At 35.6% G+C, this 18,257-nt stretch overlaps 1 protein-coding gene across 1 annotated transcript in view; it reads right to left on the bottom strand.

Annotated features, from left to right (window-relative positions):
• The window catches only part of LOC107586470 (echinoderm microtubule-associated protein-like 4), a 112,319-nt gene extending 94,814 nt beyond the window's left edge, over nt 1-17,505 (bottom strand). Inside the window, exon 1 of the mRNA XM_016273844.1 lies at nt 17,133-17,505. Within this exon, the coding sequence (XP_016129330.1) occupies nt 17,133-17,157 (25 nt within the window). The 5' untranslated portion in view covers nt 17,158-17,505. The remainder of the gene's footprint in view (nt 1-17,132) is intronic.
• Nucleotides 17,506-18,257: the final 752 nt, after the last annotated feature.

Below are 18,257 nucleotides of genomic sequence, written 5' to 3'. Positions count from 1 at the left end.
AATAGAATGTGGACTCATACATGGTTTATTTTATATATATATATTAATACCAAAGACTTATGCACCCTCTCTGTCTATATTATGAAAACTGGTAAAACAAATGAAAAATATTATAACAGTGAAATTCCTAATAGTAATTCCAAATTGCAATAGCCTAAGTTTTTCTATTCAAACAACAGCGGTTGAGTAAGTGCATTTATTCAGCAATCACAATCGCAAACAATACAGTCGAGATCTCATGACAGAACACAGACTGGTTGTGTGACACTTTCATTTAGATCGCTAAACTCAATCATCGGCGGCAGTGCTTCCGCAATGAGGAGCGAGCGTTAGGCTTGCCGCGATAGACGGTGCTGACGGTGATACCGTTGTTAAGCCGCGACACCGGTTGCGTCTCTTGCCCACCGCGGCACCAACCCCCACCGTCGTTTTGATTATTTATAGTAATAAAGATCATTTAGTTCAGTAAAAGAACAGACACTACAATTAAAAACTGAACGCGGCTGCTCAATGCAGCGTGCCGAATGACAGTCGCATCACAGATCAGATTTCATTTATCCAGTGAGGAGAGCGAGTCGAGCTGACTGACAAGAAGAGTGAGGTGAGACAGACAAGACGATCGCGGATGATTTAGTTTCGAAACGAGATGCAAAAGCACCTGTTTGGCAATATTTTGGATTTTGAAAAGCCTGTTGACTTTTGCCGTTTATCTGATTTTGGAAGTTTCTTTAAACATTTGTTTCTTATTTAATTGGTTCCACATTGTTTGCTGATTTTTACTTTATTAAAACTTTGCGTCATTTATTTATTTTATTTGACATCAAGGTGTATGCCGTGCCTCCAAGCTTTCTTACTCGTTTTGCTAATAAACTTTCTATGTTTCTTATTTATTTGGTTATATATTATATATGTTTACTTAGCCTATTTCCAGTTTTGTATACCTATTTAAACATTTATACTTTAAGTTATTTGTTATTTTATATTAGGCATAGCCTGCCCTGTAGCGTGGTGTATTTTAAAAAATTTTTTGTTAATAAAAGTTCTGTTTTATATATAGGCTAAAGTGAGTTTGACGTTGTATTTTGTTGTTGCATTTAAGCAATTGATGCCGAACTGCCGCTAATTCGAATGTGAAAGTAAAAATGCGCACGGCGCTTTTAAGCTATTTAAAAGCGAAGGAAAGCGAGGAAAAGAGGGAAAATTCAAACGAACAATTGCTTTACGCCGAATTGCCGCTGTTTGAAAGTGAAAGTAAAATGGGCACGCCGCTTTTACAAGCTATTTAAAAGCAAAGGAAAGCGAGGAAAAGAGGGAACGCCCCCACCCCCACGGTGATACCGGGATTACCGGTGTTATCACACGTCAATTAACCGGTGGGAAAATTTCCTCACTGTCACAACCCTAGCGAGCGTGTGCGAATGGTTGCCACATTGCTTAAAATAAGCAAAACACCGGGCAGAAAATGTATCATTGTAACAGCGAAGCTCTGATTCAGGGATTTGAACTCTTGATATCTGGCAATCACTCTCATGAAAGCTCGCGTAGAGAGGCGTGTAGAGCAGTCCGCAATAACATGTTGTCTCTTTTTTTTGATGAAAATACAGAGGTTTTTGGTAAACTTTTTATTCTTTTGAATACATTTTAGTCTCATCTTTTTTCCATCAACGAAATTGCATGTTGATATAGTAATAGATTTCGTTTATTGACCTTATTGTCTTAGTCATGGGAAAAAAAGCTCGTCAACAAACATTTTTGTCATGGTTTTCATTAACGAAATTAACACTAGTTTCCATTTTGCTAATGTGTAAAAAAAGACCCTCCCCCACCTCACGTCTCTTGCGCGGTACGTAAGGGGACGTAATATTGGACGTTTGGCGCATTCTTTTGGGAAAGTATGCTTGAATTTGAAATATTTGATATTCACAATATTTTCAAATTTTACATCGTCGTCAAAATTATTGCGATAGTATCGCTAATATTCGATATATCGCCCAGCCCTAATACTGTCTGAGTAGGTACTACATTTGATAAAGAACTGATAAAGAAAGAAGGATCAGTTCAGGTCCCAAAAACTAAATAGGTTTTCCTAATTAGCTTTTACCTAGTCAGTAAAAAGTTTTTAATCATTTAAAATGTAATACAATTTTGTATGGTCTTATTCTTTTATATATTTTAATAAGTACAGGTCAGAATAAATATGCCTTTCATTTTTTTCCCATATATATATTTTAGGGCATCACCAGGAAGTTTGACAGCACATTATTAAATAAATTAATCCAACCAAAATGAGTTTGGCTTTAAATGCTTTGTAATTGAGTGCAAAGAGTATGTTTGAGCCACACGCCTTGCAGCTCACACCCATGACATGTTTTTTGTCATGTGACCTACTTGGGTCGCTTACCTGCCATTCATGAATCCTCTCATATGGCCTCATGGGATACTAAAGTGCCCATCAAATGTGCAAACCAGAATCTCAGCAGAAGCTGTAAGTCACCTGGGTATTGTTTTTTTGCGTACTACATAGTACAAAAGTAGGCTAGAGATGATAAAGATAAAGACTTCAGTCTTAAAGGAGTGGTTCACCCAAAAATGAAAATTCTGTCATTAATGACTCACCCTTACGTCGTTCCAAACCCAAAATACCTTCATTCATCTTCGGAACACAAATTAAGATATTTTTGATGAAATCCGAGAGCTTTCCCTACATAGACAGCAATGTAACTACTGCACAGCGGAGACTGGCACAGATGAGAAGAATTGTTGAATGAATTCATTATTTTTGTTTTCTTTGCACACAAAATGTTTTCTCATAGTTTCATAAAATGACGGTTGAACCACTGATGTCACATGGACTATTTTAAAGATGTCCTTACTACCTTTCTGGGTCTTGAACGTGTCAGTTGTGTTGCTGTCTATGCAGGGTCCGAAAGCTCTTGGATTTCATCAAAAATATCTTAATTTGTTTTCCTTAGATGAACAAAGGTCTTACGGGTTTGGAACGACATGAGGGTGAGTAATTAATGACAGAATTTTCATTTTTGGGTGAACTATTTCTTTAAAGGGACAGTTCATCCAAAAACAAACAAAAAATAATCTGTCATAATTTATTGACTCTTTCTTTATCGCACAGCCCTGTTTGGCAGAAGAGAGCAGCAATTTAGATACGGATAACAAAACATCAAAACAACTGTTTAAGTTGCTATTCATCTCGTTTCTGACTTTCTTTTTCTATGTTTCCATATGTCTTCACATATTTCTCTTATGCTTTCTTTTTACATCTGTTTCTCCTCTTTAACTCCCTTTCTGTCTCTGTTGCCATTTAGCTTGAAGTGCTTACGCAAGCTTTCAAATTTATTCAAGCAAGATCAAAATGAAATGTTAGGGGAAGTACATTCAGTCAAACCCCAGTGTGGTACTTACAGGAATTAATGGGCACTATAGGAGTAAAACGCTTCCAACAGCAAACCCGAACCACACCGTTCCAAACAGTCCGTGCACAGGCTCACAATGCTCAGTCTGTAGCAGCTCACTGGAGATGTACAATTACCACAACAATAACAGTTGATCCTGCAAAAACAGCACCGAGACGTCTTCCTCCAAATGCTTCATTACAAATGATCTGGATTACTTAAAAGCCCCTAAGAGGCTAAATTTAGGTACTAATGATTTCTCTCTAGAGCAGAATATTGAATGTCTCTGTGTGATGCTGAACACTCATAGTGTTTACTAGATTACAGGTGCACTAAGCACTTTTTGTTTGTGCATCTGGATGTTATAATGACACTTATCACAAGCATGGGGCATCACACAAAAAAAAAGAAAAAAAAAAAGAAACCTGAAGTTTTCAGATCTGCCATTAGGAAAAAGGCGTATTTAAGTAATTTATTCTACTTTAAAAGAACTCAAACCTCTTTCAGATGACCTAGAAGTCAAGTTAAGAAGAAATGAGCCCAGCTTTGATTGTATTCACATTGTAAATGGGCTTAGTAACTGAGCCAGGTCTCATTCTGGTCTACTTTATTATACAATCACAATATGATACTGTATTATTTTTGAATATTGTTCAATATATTCAACATTAAATGTTTATATTGTGATTACTTAACTTCCACATGACTAGCAAGTGTACTCTAGGGTTCAAACATTTTTAGCGTCTGTAAGACATTTTTGAAATAAGCCTCTTATGCCCATTAAGACTACATTTATTTGATCAAAAATAATTTAAAATAACTGTTTTCTATTTGAATATATTTTAAAATGTAATTTATTCCTGTGATTTTAAGCATCATTACTCCAGTCTTCAGTGTCACATGATCCTTCAGAAATCATTTGAATATGCTGATCTGCTGCTCAAGAAACATTTATTATTAGTATTATTATTATTATCAATGTTGAATACATTGCTTCAGGGTTTTCAGGACTTTACTGTGACGTTTTAAAAATATATTGCATACTTGATAAATAAAAGTATTAATTTAAAAACAAAATAGGGCACAATGTACTGTATTAATATAATTTTCTGTATTGTTTGTACAGGTGTTTTACCTGTATTTAGAATTTTGCACTGCAATGCGTTGTGTCTTAAGAGTTAACAGAAAAGTCAGTAAAATTATTGAATAATGTTCTGGCAAAAAAAAAAAAAAATCCATTACATTTTCCCTTTCTTTCAGTTTAGAAAAAAAATGCAGAAATATAATTTCTATTAAAAAAATATAGGCTACATTACAAAAAACAAAAACATTTCTATGCCACTGATATGACTGGATCTTCATCCATCATTTCAAACATCCATCAAAGGCACTATTCATTAGGTGTAAATGTATTATTTATTGCACCTTTAATTTCTTATTATTTAAAGTTCAAATTCCGAAATGTTATGTTTAATGAACACAAAACTTAAAAACACACACACAATTCCCTCCTCAGCCTCAAATCCGGTTGTCTAAACGTCTGCAGCGCCATCTGTCTGCTCCTCACACAAACTACGCAAAGCTTCTGATGGAACAAATTGTGAACACCTACTGCTGCTGTGCACCTGGTCAGCATGGAAATCCTTTTACCAGCCATATTTCAGCTGGATGCTGTGGAAAACTACCAGAGGAAGTTGGAAGGACTGCAGTGGCCTGCCTTTAAATATCCAGCTCTCCTGAGTGAAAATGCAGAGTTATCACTGGCTTCTGCTGCACTGCGGAGCCGGAATGAGGCCGTCGGACAGACATGTTTAAGCGGAGCGTAAAATCTGCAGTGTCACTGCGCTGGTTGACCTCACAGTGCAAATGTCCTCCCCTCACAACCCTAACTATGCAGAGACGTTAGCACATGAACGTGAGTGTTGTCAGTAAAACAACATTGTCCTTGTAGATCTTTTTAGTAATCCAGAAAATACCAATAAAGAGAAATAATTTTTTTACTCTAGAGTTTACTGTGCAATTTGGCCAAATATTGTGATTTGAACTGTGAATTATGAATTATGAACATTTCTGGAAACGCCATGAACACCGAGTATGTAGACAACAGACTTAAAGTTTATTTAATTAAATCACAGTTTCTGTGGTTTAATCACACTAGCTGACTTTGTTTAGCTTAATTGTAGAGTGCAACCGTGTGGTAAGTATGGTAAGGTTAGCATTTCAGGAGAATAGCGTGGAGGCGTCTGATGGCAGACAATGACAGACGCTGCACATTTGTGATTTATAGGTGACAAAATGGCTAAAAATAATAACCCACAGCAGCACAGTGAGCTACTGTGCCTGTCAGCACGTCACGCTCAAAAAACTAAAGGAGACCGAAGTCAAGCACAGTACATGTCCTGTCGATTTAGAGAAATGGTCAGTTGCACAAGTTTCAAAATCTAGACGGTCTTGTCAGTGGTGCACATTCTTAAATATTTTTCAGTAAATTCTGAGTAAACATTGTGATTAAATAATCATTTAAATTCAAAGGGTATGTATTTATTTATTCTTTTATTTTTTAATTTTTTTAGATTCTGACAGCTTGGATTTAAAAATCAATCATCCAAAATTTGCCAAATCCATGATATACCATGTTATACTGTAAATGTATAATACTAATTTTGTACCGAAATTAATACTTTAATTCTGCAAATTCACATTAAATTAATCAAAAGTGACAGTGAAGACATTTATAATGTTACAAATATTTCTATGTCAAATAAATGCTGTTCTTTTCTATTCATCAAAGAATCCTGGAAAAAAATATCGTTTCTAAAAAAATATTAAGCAGCACAACTTTTCAACATTGAGAATAACAAGAAATGTTTCTTGAGCAGTAAATCAGCATTTTAGATTGATTTCTGAAGGATCATGTGACACTGAAGACTGGAGTAATGATGCTGAAAATACAGCTTTGCATCACAGGAATAAATTACATTCTAATATATAATAAAGATAAAATAGTTATTTTAAATAATAATAGTAATAATAATAATTCTCAATATTGCTCTTTTTACTGTATATTTGATCAAATAAATGCAGCCTTGTTGAGCATAAGAGACTTCTTTTAAAAAATATATATATACGTATATATATTAAAAAAAAAAAAAAAAAAAAAAGATCCAACCCCAAATGTTTGACCGATAGTGTATATATTTCAATTCTATATATTATGTTTATATAATTTATAAAACAACATACTGGCCAAACACTGTTGCTGCCATGTTGCATCATGCCTTTGATAGACACAAAATAAGAATTAAATACAAATTTCAGGTATGTAATGAATGTGTGCAGAGTTTTAAAAATTATTCATATTACATCATGTTAAACTAATATTACAGTATTCTGGTGTAAACACACACACACACACACACACACACAAATAACTAGAAAAGGACAACTGATCTATGAGCCATTGACTTTAGAAGGCAAGCTAATCGAAAAGAGCCAGTGAGCAGATAACCTGGCACATCTATAGCAGTACTGCTATTTGATACTGATCCAGCTCCTGCTGAGCGCACACCTGTCTTTTGCGACACACAGAACCTGAATGTGTGTGTGGGTGCATGGATGGGTTTGTAAAGACAAACAACACTGTAAACAACTACAATTTTTAAAGCACAACTTGCCAAACATGCTGTTTATCCTAACACAAATGTTTTAGTGCGCCTCATGGTTTATGGACCATTTATAGAGTCATCACACATGACCCAGATGGTATTTTTCATGACCATGTGCATCTTGAACTCAATCTGTGTGTCTAAAAACTCTGACTGGGTTTCATGAGTGGAGAAAGGGTGCCTGAAACCTCATCCAAGATCTGTGTCCAACCCAGCCATTAACTTAATCCACCCTGAACCACTTCAGACAACACCGGTAATACCGATATCACCGTGGGGGCGTTCCCTCTTTTCCACGCTTTCCTTTGCTTTTAAATAGCTTGTAAATGCGGCGTGCCCATTTTACTTTCACTTTCAAACAGCGGCAATTTGGCGTAAAGCAATTGTTCGTTTTTAGTTCGTTTGAATTTTCCCTCTTTTCCTCGCTTTCCTTCGCTTTTAAATAGCTTAAAAGCGCCGTGCGCATTTTACTTTCACATTCGAATTAGCGGCAGTTCGGCATCAATTGCTTGAATGCAACAACAAAATACAACGTCAAGCTCACTTTAGCCTATATATAAAACGTAGAACTTTTATTTACAAAAATTTTTTTTTTAAATACACCACGCTACAGGGCAGGCTATGCCTAATATAAAATAACAAATAACGTACATAAAGTTTAAATAAGGTATACAAAACTGGAAATAGGCTAAGTAAACATGTATAATATATAACCAAATAAATAAGAAACGTACAACGTTTATTAGCAAAACGAGTAAGAAAGCTTGGAGGCACGGCATACACCTTGATGTCAAATAAAATAAATAAATGACACAAAGTTTAAATAAAGTAAAAATCAGCAAACAATGTGGAACCAATTAAATAAGAAACAAATGTTTAAAAAAACTTCCAAAATCAGATAAACGGCAAAAGTCAACAGGCGTTTAAAAAACCAAAATATTGCCAAAAAGGCGCTTTTGCATCTCGTTTCGAAACTCACTCTTCTTGTCAGTCAGCTCGACTCACTCTCCTCACTGGATAAATTAAATCTGATCTGTGATGCAAACTGCGCAGCCGCGTTCAGTTTTTAATTGTAGTTTCTGTTCTTTTACTGAACTAAATTATTTTTATTACTATACAAAATCAAAATGACGGTGGGGGTCGGTGCCGCAGTGGGCAAGTGACGTAACCGGTGTTGCGGCTTAACACCGCTATCACCGTCAGCACCATCTATCGCGGCAAGCCTACAACCTTGTCTCTCTTTCTCACACACACACACACACACACACACACACGTGAGGGATGGCGGCACATCCTGATTAATCCTGATTAAGGTTAGAGTACAGCCAACACAAAATCTGGCCCCTTATGTTCACCAGCACTGTCCTCCTGCGGCCCATTCTCTTGCTCTTTTTCCCACTCGGGGGAAGCAGAGCAAAACAGATCTCAAATTAGTTGATTCCACTTGATTCAATCCTCAATTTCATGGCTGCTGGCTCCAGGGCCTGCACTAATAAATCAGTCAAGCAAGCCTCGTGTGTTCAATAGACTTTCTGTGCATGAGCTTTCAGAATAAACATGACAACTAGGGCATGACATTTAAAATACTCACAATTTATTTACAATGATGCTGACCACAAAATGATGCAATATATTAAATATTGTCATGATTTTAAGAGATAAGATATCTTAGATAAGCACTAAGATAACTGTGACAAGAAAATTTGTCAGTATCAAAATCAGTCTTATATTTGTTAAGTTTAATGGATTTCTGTGAATCAGTTCAAACCATTTTAGGAAACAATTTCAATGATTCATAAGTGTCAAGTGTCATTTTTAAAGCATTAATATGTTTTAATAAATTATACATAAATATTTTATATGGATGCACATATATCATTCAAAGGTTTAGGATCAAAAAGAAGTGAGGATGTATCAGTAAGGATGCATTAAATTTAGGGCTGCGCGATTAAGACAAAAATCATAATTGTCGATTATTCCCTTGAAATTGTAATTGCGAATATTAATTACGATTATCACAATTTACACTGAATGATGTTTATACCATTGTTTGATGCAACTGCATGCTGTATTTTTATATGAAAATAAACAAGCTGAAAACACACTAACTGAAAAACATTTAGTGCTTTTCTATAGTATTAAGCCTCAAATGTCAACTATACATCGGATTGGTTTCTTCTTTAAATGATAAAAAAGTAAAAATATGAATGGTATTATAATGTTATACTAAAACTAAAATTAAAATAATGGGAAAAACCCTTAAGATAACATGTAGAAAGAAAAAACCGCATCTTAAGTACGCAGAATAACATAAGTGGACTTTGAACGATTAATTGACGTTTTTTTAACGATTACGTAATTGTGGCATCCATAATTGTAATCGCGATTATAAATTCGATTAATTGTGCAGCCCTAATTAAATTGATCAAAAGTGACAGAAAATACAAAATATTTATATTTCAAATAAATGCTGTTGGTTTGCTGTTCGTTGACACAAAAATATTAAGCGGAACAAACTTCAGTGTTGATAATAACAATAAAAGTTTCTTAAAGCTTTCAGCTTTGCTATCGCAGGAATAAATTACCTTTAAAAATAGAAAAGTTACACTAATATTACTTTTCACAGTATTCTTGGTCAAATAAATGCAGCCTTGGTGAGCATAAGAGACTTAAAATAAATATATATATATATTAAATCATATCAACCCTGTGTGAATGAAAATCATTTGTGAAAAAGTGTGAAATAGTGATTCGATTTTTTGCTATATTTAGTTCAGTACATTAAACGTTGTGAAGTTACTATCTAAAAATGTAAGTTTGATTGAAATGATGGCTCCTATGACTGAAAAAAACTATAACAAACACATAAACATCAAAATATTACATAAGTTTTCAATATATAATCAAGATATTATATTTCAAGCTATACTGCCCAGCCCTAATGGCAACATTAAAATACTGCATATCATTCAACTCACTTATCTGCATGCGTTTTTCTTCTTGATCAAAGAAAGAAGACAGAGGTTGTTGTTGACGACTAATACTACTTCCTGTTTTCCCCAGAGAAGCCTAGAGGAAATTCGGTGGAGTTTACAGGCAATTAACAGAAATGAAACAAACATGGATGACAGACAAAGTGGGCTTCTGGGAAAAGTTCCAGACACTCTTTCACTGTCCATACAAGTGTCCCATCCTGAGAAACCGCTCAAAGTAAAAGCGGTGACACTGATGTTACAGCAGCCATGGCCCAAGATCCTCCCTTACAGACAAACTCACACACTACAATTGATCCGGCCAAACTGTAAATTGCATTATTTCTACGCTTATGTGTTAAAACAGTTACCTGCCGACTCCTTTAGTTCACTTACCCACCAAAGGCAGTGTTTACTCATGTTCAGCACTTGGTGAGTGTTTTGGTCCTAGTGTGCAGCGCAAAATAAGGACGTGCATATATTCTGGAATCTGTGGACATCAGCATCTGCAGCTCTGCAATTCATCAGACTTCATCTATCTGTCCTCTGCGCACTCACACACACACACACATATTTATCTTCTCGCTCCAGCTGTAATCTCATCCATTGTTATGAGGGAAGAAGGGAATGAGGAATGTGAAAAGTTGGGAGGCAACATTCCAGCATCTGGAAGCGTTCGGGTACACGTGTGTCCCTTTCCGGATCTCTCCCTCCCTTTGCTCTCTCTCTCTCTCTCTCTGTGTCCGTCTGTCTCCTGCTTCCCTCCATCTTATTCTTTCAAAGAAGGAATTTTGAAATCTGATCATCAGCTTGTCTTTCCAAGTGCAACTCAGCACACACACACACACACACACACACACTTTAACATTAACATCTGCCATATGCAATCACAACCACATGAAAACCACATCACAGGTCATTTAGAGTCAAAACAATCAGATACTTCCAAAACAAACTCGTGCATAAAACCCAGTTTGACACACTGCAAATGAACCATGAGCGATGCTGCAGACCCGTTCATCCCAAACCAACATAAGTCGGGGTTTTCAACAATGATACGGTCTTCACATCCCGCTACAGCTTTCACAGAGGTTACATTGTGTTTATCTGCTGACATTAAAATTTATTTGCATCTGATTTTTCACAAACACGGAGGAAAACTGAGCACACAAAGACACGCTGTAACGTTTCCTTGAATCAGAAACCTAAGCCAGCGCACTGGTGCATCTACACTCTTAAAAATAAAGGTGCTTCAAAAGGTTCTTCAAGCGATGCCATAGAAGAACCATATTTGGTTCCACAAAGAACCATTCAGTCAAAGGTTCTTTAAAGAACCATCTCTTTCTTACCTTTTTGTAATCTGAAGAACCTTCTTTTCGCCACAAAGAACCTTTTGGGAAACAGAAAGGTTCTTCAGATGTTAAAGGTTCTTTATGGAACCATTTAGACAAAAAGGTTCTTCTATGGCATCGTGAAGCACCTTTATTTTTAAGAGTGTACTGTAGCTCCAATAAATAAGTCAACAGTCATTTAGAAGACGCTTTTGTCCAAAGACACTGCAGTGCTCTTATTTTGGATACACAGTTTTATCACTGGAGGTCTCTGAATCACTGGTCTTTTAACATAGTGGATGTTCCTAAATGGTTAATAATGAAAACGATTTGTGCATTACAAACTGGAGCTAAAATAGTCAAATTACACATTTCCCTTTGTTAGCTTTCATTTAGCAAGTTAACAGCTTGGTCTACTAGCTTAGCATAGCGCTGACTGATATAAAAAAGATCTAGCTAATATAATAGCTAGAACAAGATATCACAATAACCGGTACAGTAGGCATGACTAACCGGTAGAAATTTGTCAAGATTTTGGACTATTATCTATATCGTGGTTACATGCTCACATGAATTTGCCATGCTATGTGGTCAAAACTTATTGTTTGCATGCGTTTTTAAGCATCGCTGTTTAAAAACAAGTGATTTTAAGCCATTGAAACGCATTCAGCACCAAAAGAGAAATGCCGTTTTTTTTATACATTTGATTATTCAATGTACTTTAATTGTATAACTTTATACAATGTACACAGCATTTCTTATTTAATTGTTCTAAATTGATATCATAAAGACCTTTTTTGAAGCAAAAATAACTATATTGTGATATATATATACAGTATATATATATATATATATATATATTAGTGCTGTCAACCGATTAAAAAAAATTAACTAATTAATCGCACATTTTTTCTGAAATTTATCGCAATTAATTGAGATATAAACTCCGAATTGTGAGGAAAAAACGTCAGAATTGTGATCGCAATTATTTTTTTATTCCATGGCAGAAATAAGCTTCCATACCGATGTATTCACTCATTCTCATTAGTTGTCACATTTTGTTGCTTTTCATTTGCATAAAAACTTTGTTGCATCAATGGATAAACCTACGCTGCATCACAGGAAATCAACAACTACAACTGAAAACAAACAGCTTCTGGTTGCGTTTTCACTATGAATTGCTATAAGTGTGAAGTTCACCGCCCCTGTAGAAAAACGTGCCATAGTCAAGATCACAGCTCGCTCCGTACACGGCTTAAACCAGCAGCTATCTGGTTATCCACCCTGAGCTTTCAGTCACTGCACTACACCAGCTTGGTACAGCTGAATAACCCACACACGGCCCCACAGAAGCCTGGGATTGAGCAATGGAGGTGGGGAATGCACCTGGCGACGGGAGGAACGGGGGGCGGCTGCTATTTTTATGTTGAGTTTGACAGTTGGGCGGCTGATTGGGTGCAGAGCGAAAACTGATGCCATCTCGGCGCAGTGAACGCTTGAAGCCTACATGGAGACCTTTAAGAGTGCTGGAGCCATGAGCAAGACCCTACACCTCCATCAGGCTCCCTGCTTCAGTGTCTTTTACACATCAACATAACACATGCACACACCTTAAAAGGCAGCACAACGCTCACAGGCCAACCTACTGACCTACACTCGAAAGAGCACATAACTCAGAGCCCTAAGAGGCACACTCAACAACACTAGATCTCAACTGATGGGTCGCAACCCAAAATTGAGATTTGAGTCTGTTTTGATTGGGTAGAGCTGAATACAATACAATAAAATAATCATCAACTTTTTAAATGAAGTAGAAATTAGTCCAATGAAACAAAAATCATTTACTCTATTCAGTTCATAAATACTAATCTATTAAATTTGAATATATTTATGAATAAATTATAAATACATTGTAATGGTCATCTATAAGGACATTTAAATGTGTCCAACACTGACCTGAGTAGCAAAACACCACAAGTGTAAATGCAAGGGGAAATTACATGGCATTAATATCTATTAATGTATTCAAAAATACACTAAAATGTGAATAATTCTTAAAATGTTCAAATACACCTCTTCTATGAGTAGGCTTTTAATTTCTGATACTCATTGTGTTATTTTTTTTCTTAACATCAAGGAAAAATGCATTAAAATATAACAATAAATTAAAGACAAATTCTTGACAAATCATCAAAATTTGGCATCAAAATGTATTTTTTTGAATCAGCTTCACTGTTAATTAATAACAATTAAAAAAGTTACTTGTAATCATATTTATTTATTCATTTTACAAATAATTATTCATCGTTTTTTTTTATTAATAAATTAAATGTATATTTTTATTTATTTATTTATTTTTAATAACGAGGTATACTCACATGTATTCAAGGTGTTACACCATTGTACTTAATGGTTACATCATTAAGTAAAAACCACATGGCATGACAACATTTTTATTCACGAGTCATTCAAATTAAGCTTTTCTTGAAAATGGATTTGAAGTTTTCCAAAAGCAGCATTAATACAAAGTACACGTGCATTGTAATGTAGATTTTTTAAATAATTTTCCTTTTATCACACCCATATCACGTCATGAAAGGAAATCAGTCCGCTTTCTATTACATGCGCACATTTTTCAAGTTTAGCTGTGCAAGTTTTGCTTCACTGTCTTCATGACCAAAACCACATTTTACATTGTCAAAAACCACATTTAGATCTTCCAAGAACCAAAGTGAGTCAAACGGGCCTGCACGTCATACCGAAAACTTTAAAAGAGTGAGTTTAATCTCTGCCGCTGCCTTGTGTGACGCAGAGACGGAGGTGACAAGGTTGTGTGTGGCATGTGTGCATGCGGTCTGTCTCTGACGGATGTACCTGTGGTGCAAAACTGATACTAGGTCTGGTTTTATACACGCTTACTAGTGCACTTTTGTGTTTGAAACCTTCAACTTTGGCATTAGAAAAGCAGTTTCGGGGAAATCAAAGCCAGTACAAAATAAAGGAAGCCAAAACTAGATTTCATTTGACTGATAACTCAACTGAATAACAAATTAAATTTAGATGATGTGGTTTGATAATGATTAGCTTCTTTATAGATTAAATTTTTTTTATAAAAAGCTTATTTATAAGGAAAAAAAAGAGAAAGTAGAAGTCATTAGTAAGGGATGATGGGGGCATTGTAGGACAGAGACTGTAACAACACACACACTGCAGTTCAGCAGCAGTCATATCCAATAATTCAGACCGCAGCGTAACGGCCATATACACAAAACTGCACTGCCATTTCAAAACAGGCCCAAAATAAAGTTTTCCATCACATGCACCTGCAGAAAAGTCTCCGTTTTCTCTATGCAGTTAACTGGCCCTTTACTTTATATCGCATCCCTGCCAGACACTGCGACATCACCAAGGTAACTCAGAGCAGGACAAACTGAGCGCTCAACCCTCCTCCGAGCATAACCAAGCAACAGAATCAAGTTATATAATCAGCACAGAATTTCATTGATCAGCCGTTATATGCCAGGATATTCAAGCAGCCGCTCTCAAGTCAACAATTACAGGGCAAAGTCCCACACAGCTTTACACTGTTGCATTAAAACAAAGCAATTCAATATCAGAAAACAATGAATTTGAAATTTGCTTCCGAGTCATTTAAAAATGGATCTTTTAAGATTTGCTAATGGAAAATATATATTTTATAAAAGAAAAAAAGTAAACTTCAACTACATTAACTGTTAATTATTAAAACACTGTTACGTTAAAACACTAAAAAAATATAACATTAATAATAACATGATTAAATAAATTTTTATACATCTGATTATATTAACTGAATATTAATTAATTTTATATTCATATATGAATATTTTATATACATATATATATTTCATTTTTAAAAATAACAAATTTTATATATATATATATATATATATATATATATATATATATATAGTATGTGTGTGTGTGTGTGTGTAATATAATATTAAAAATTAAGTATTCACTAATATTTATTAATTTTACATACAGTGGTGTGAAAAAGTGTTGGCCCCCTTCCTGATTTCTTTTTTTTTTTTGGCCTGCACTGCTGCTCCATTAATGCTATTCTAGCCTAATATATACACATATATCAACACGGTGCTATAATTTCACAGCCATTTTACAGTACTGATATTATTTGCACATTATATGTTTATTATTCTGTTGAGCTGCTCGTGGCATTAACTTATAGAGCAACCTAAATCGCCATTGGTTTCAAGAATGTCCTGTGTGTTTGTATAGCCTAATTGTTTCTTTGGATTCATTAGTAAATCAAGGTTTGTGGTTAATATTACTTTCATGTTTTGTTCTAAAATATAAATTACCCACAGTAATTTGAATTTGCTGTGATTTGTAAAAAATAAGTTGCTGCAACAGATGTCTGATTTGTCAAGCATAAACTCACATTCTTGTGGTTGTAGTCCTCATTCAGCAACATTATGTGTGGATCATTTAAGCCATAGAGTGCTGTTTTTGTTTTATAAACCATATAATTTGTAATTATTTAAGAGTGAAATTTAAATTTTTGACTAGAATGTTCGCCATTCAAAATCTAACCAAGTCGATTGCGTATAAGAATTTGCATACTGGCTTGCGATTGGTCTCCATTCTTGAATTTATTTGCATTATCATTGTGACTTCCAATTACGATGGGCCTGGTCTTATATACATAAACATACCAGAAACCAGTCATAAGGGTGAATTATATATCAATATATAGTTCACTATATAGTTCAATCGATACACTTGTTATATAGCTGAATAAATAAGCTTTCCATTGATGTAAGGATGGTTAGGATAGGACAATATTTGGCTGAGATACAACTATTTGAATATCTAGATTCTGAGGGTGCAAAAAAATCTAAATATTGAGAAAATCGGTTTTAAAGTTGTCCAAATGAAGTTCTTAGCAATGCATGTTTTGATATATTTACGGTAGGACATTTACAATATATCTTCATGGAACAAGATCTTTACTTAATATCCTAATGATTTTTGGCATTTAAAAAAAAATCTATAATTTTGACCCATACAATGTAAAGTTGGCTATTGCAACAAATATACCCCAGCGACTTATGACTGGTTTTGTGCTCTAGGGTCACATATGGTAGAAATAAGGGACAAACCCAGCAATTGGGTTGTTTTGACCCAGTGGTTGGGTTACTACCCAGAAGGTTGGGTTAAACATTTAAAACAGCTGGGTCAAAACAGCCCAATTGCTGGGTTTGTCCCTATTTTACCCAGCAGTGGGTTGTATTTAACCCAGCATTTTTTAGAGTGTATCCATCCTAAATTCTATGTGATATTAGTCATTTTCAATAGGCCTACTATTTGGGGCAGATAGGGTGGATAGTGTGCACATTGCAAGTAAACAATTCAAAAAAATTCTAATCCTGTATAAAGCGTGAGCTGCAGTGTGTTGTGTGCTCAGAGCATTTTCCAGTGGCATGTCACTGCAGGCTTTAACAACGGAAATAAACAGCAGGGTAAAGATATACGGCCATCGTGAATCGTGGTATGAGTCTCTTGACACAACGCTCCTCTCACTGTAGCATTTTGCCCACGAATGCAGTGTCAGAGGAGCGTGGCTATACAGCTGACACGAGCGTGCAGTGAGCCAGCACACACACATTCCACACTTGCGTCTATATTCGCAATGTCTGTAGAAGACGCATCTATTAATAGTCAACATTTCAGCGCACAGACAGACACACTCACCTAAACTACCGGCGAAACCGTCCATTTCTGGGGTAAATATCCAGGGAGATATTCCTGGGGCGACTGGGGGAATTCGTCCTCTATTTGAGAAGAGAGGGAAGAGCTCGTGTAATGTCACACCGGCTCCACCTGATGCGCTTAAATGCAAGAACAACGGGACGACCAACTGGCGGCTGGATCTCCGTCCGGATAACGCAGCGCTTTTCTGGGGCAGTCGATCACGGCGGCTCCCTGAGCTGCTCCACCACGATCGTTCACACCTCCGGCGGGGGAGGGAGTATAAGGAGCGCTGGGCTTTCGCGTTTCCGACTCCGCCTGCTTTGGCACGGCAAGCTTCCCTTCAGACGCAGAGCAGCGCTCACTGCTGCCCAAACCCGACTGCGCAGTGCGACGCGCTCTGACATTACGCAGCATCTCAGTACGACAGCTCTCTAGTACTCTAGTGCGCACTGCTGCCCTTATGAGAGGACCACTGGTGTCTCAGTAGAGTGGCATTTGTTTGTTTGTTTATACAGTTGTGTATTTATTTATGCTTGTACCTCAAATAATTGAAACGCTGCTCCTTGTATATGCATTTATAAATCTTAAAAAAACAAAAAACTGCAAGTATAAGGTTTTTTAGACATGGTACCATCTTGACATCATGACAATATCATTGCATTCTTCTGAAGTACCTGAATACCAACCTGATACCAAAAGTGTATTTTGATTAGTCTATAGTCTGTCTATGTAGCAGTGTGGCATAATCCAACCGTCATACTTGGTAAAGATACCTTCATTGAAATGGACTTGGACACATGAGTAATTTAAAAATATCAAAATATCAGTTTTCTCTTTAAAATGTAGCAAAGTACACTTCCACAAAAAGTTTATACTAAGTGGAAATTTCCAAAAACTGCAGTACCGAAGCATAAATTGGTGAAAACCTTTCCCATACAGAAAAAATAAATTTCAAAATATACAAAAAATGGCCAAAATATATATATTTGCTAAAAAAAAAAATCAAAATGTATGTAAAAAAATATTTTTACTAATATACAATTGCCGTTTTTGTGTATGGTTTTAAAAAAAAATGTATATGTATACATATCTGTTGAAAATCTGTTTTCAGAAATATAGCCTACA

Source organism: Sinocyclocheilus grahami, unplaced genomic scaffold (genome assembly GCF_001515645.1).
Source record: "Sinocyclocheilus grahami isolate Dianchi unplaced genomic scaffold, SAMN03320097.WGS_v1.1 scaffold82.1, whole genome shotgun sequence".
Lineage (NCBI taxonomy): Eukaryota > Metazoa > Chordata > Actinopteri > Cypriniformes > Cyprinidae > Sinocyclocheilus > Sinocyclocheilus grahami.
The sequence above is the reverse complement of the archived record's forward strand: the minus strand, read 5'-3'. Positions and strand labels throughout refer to the sequence as shown.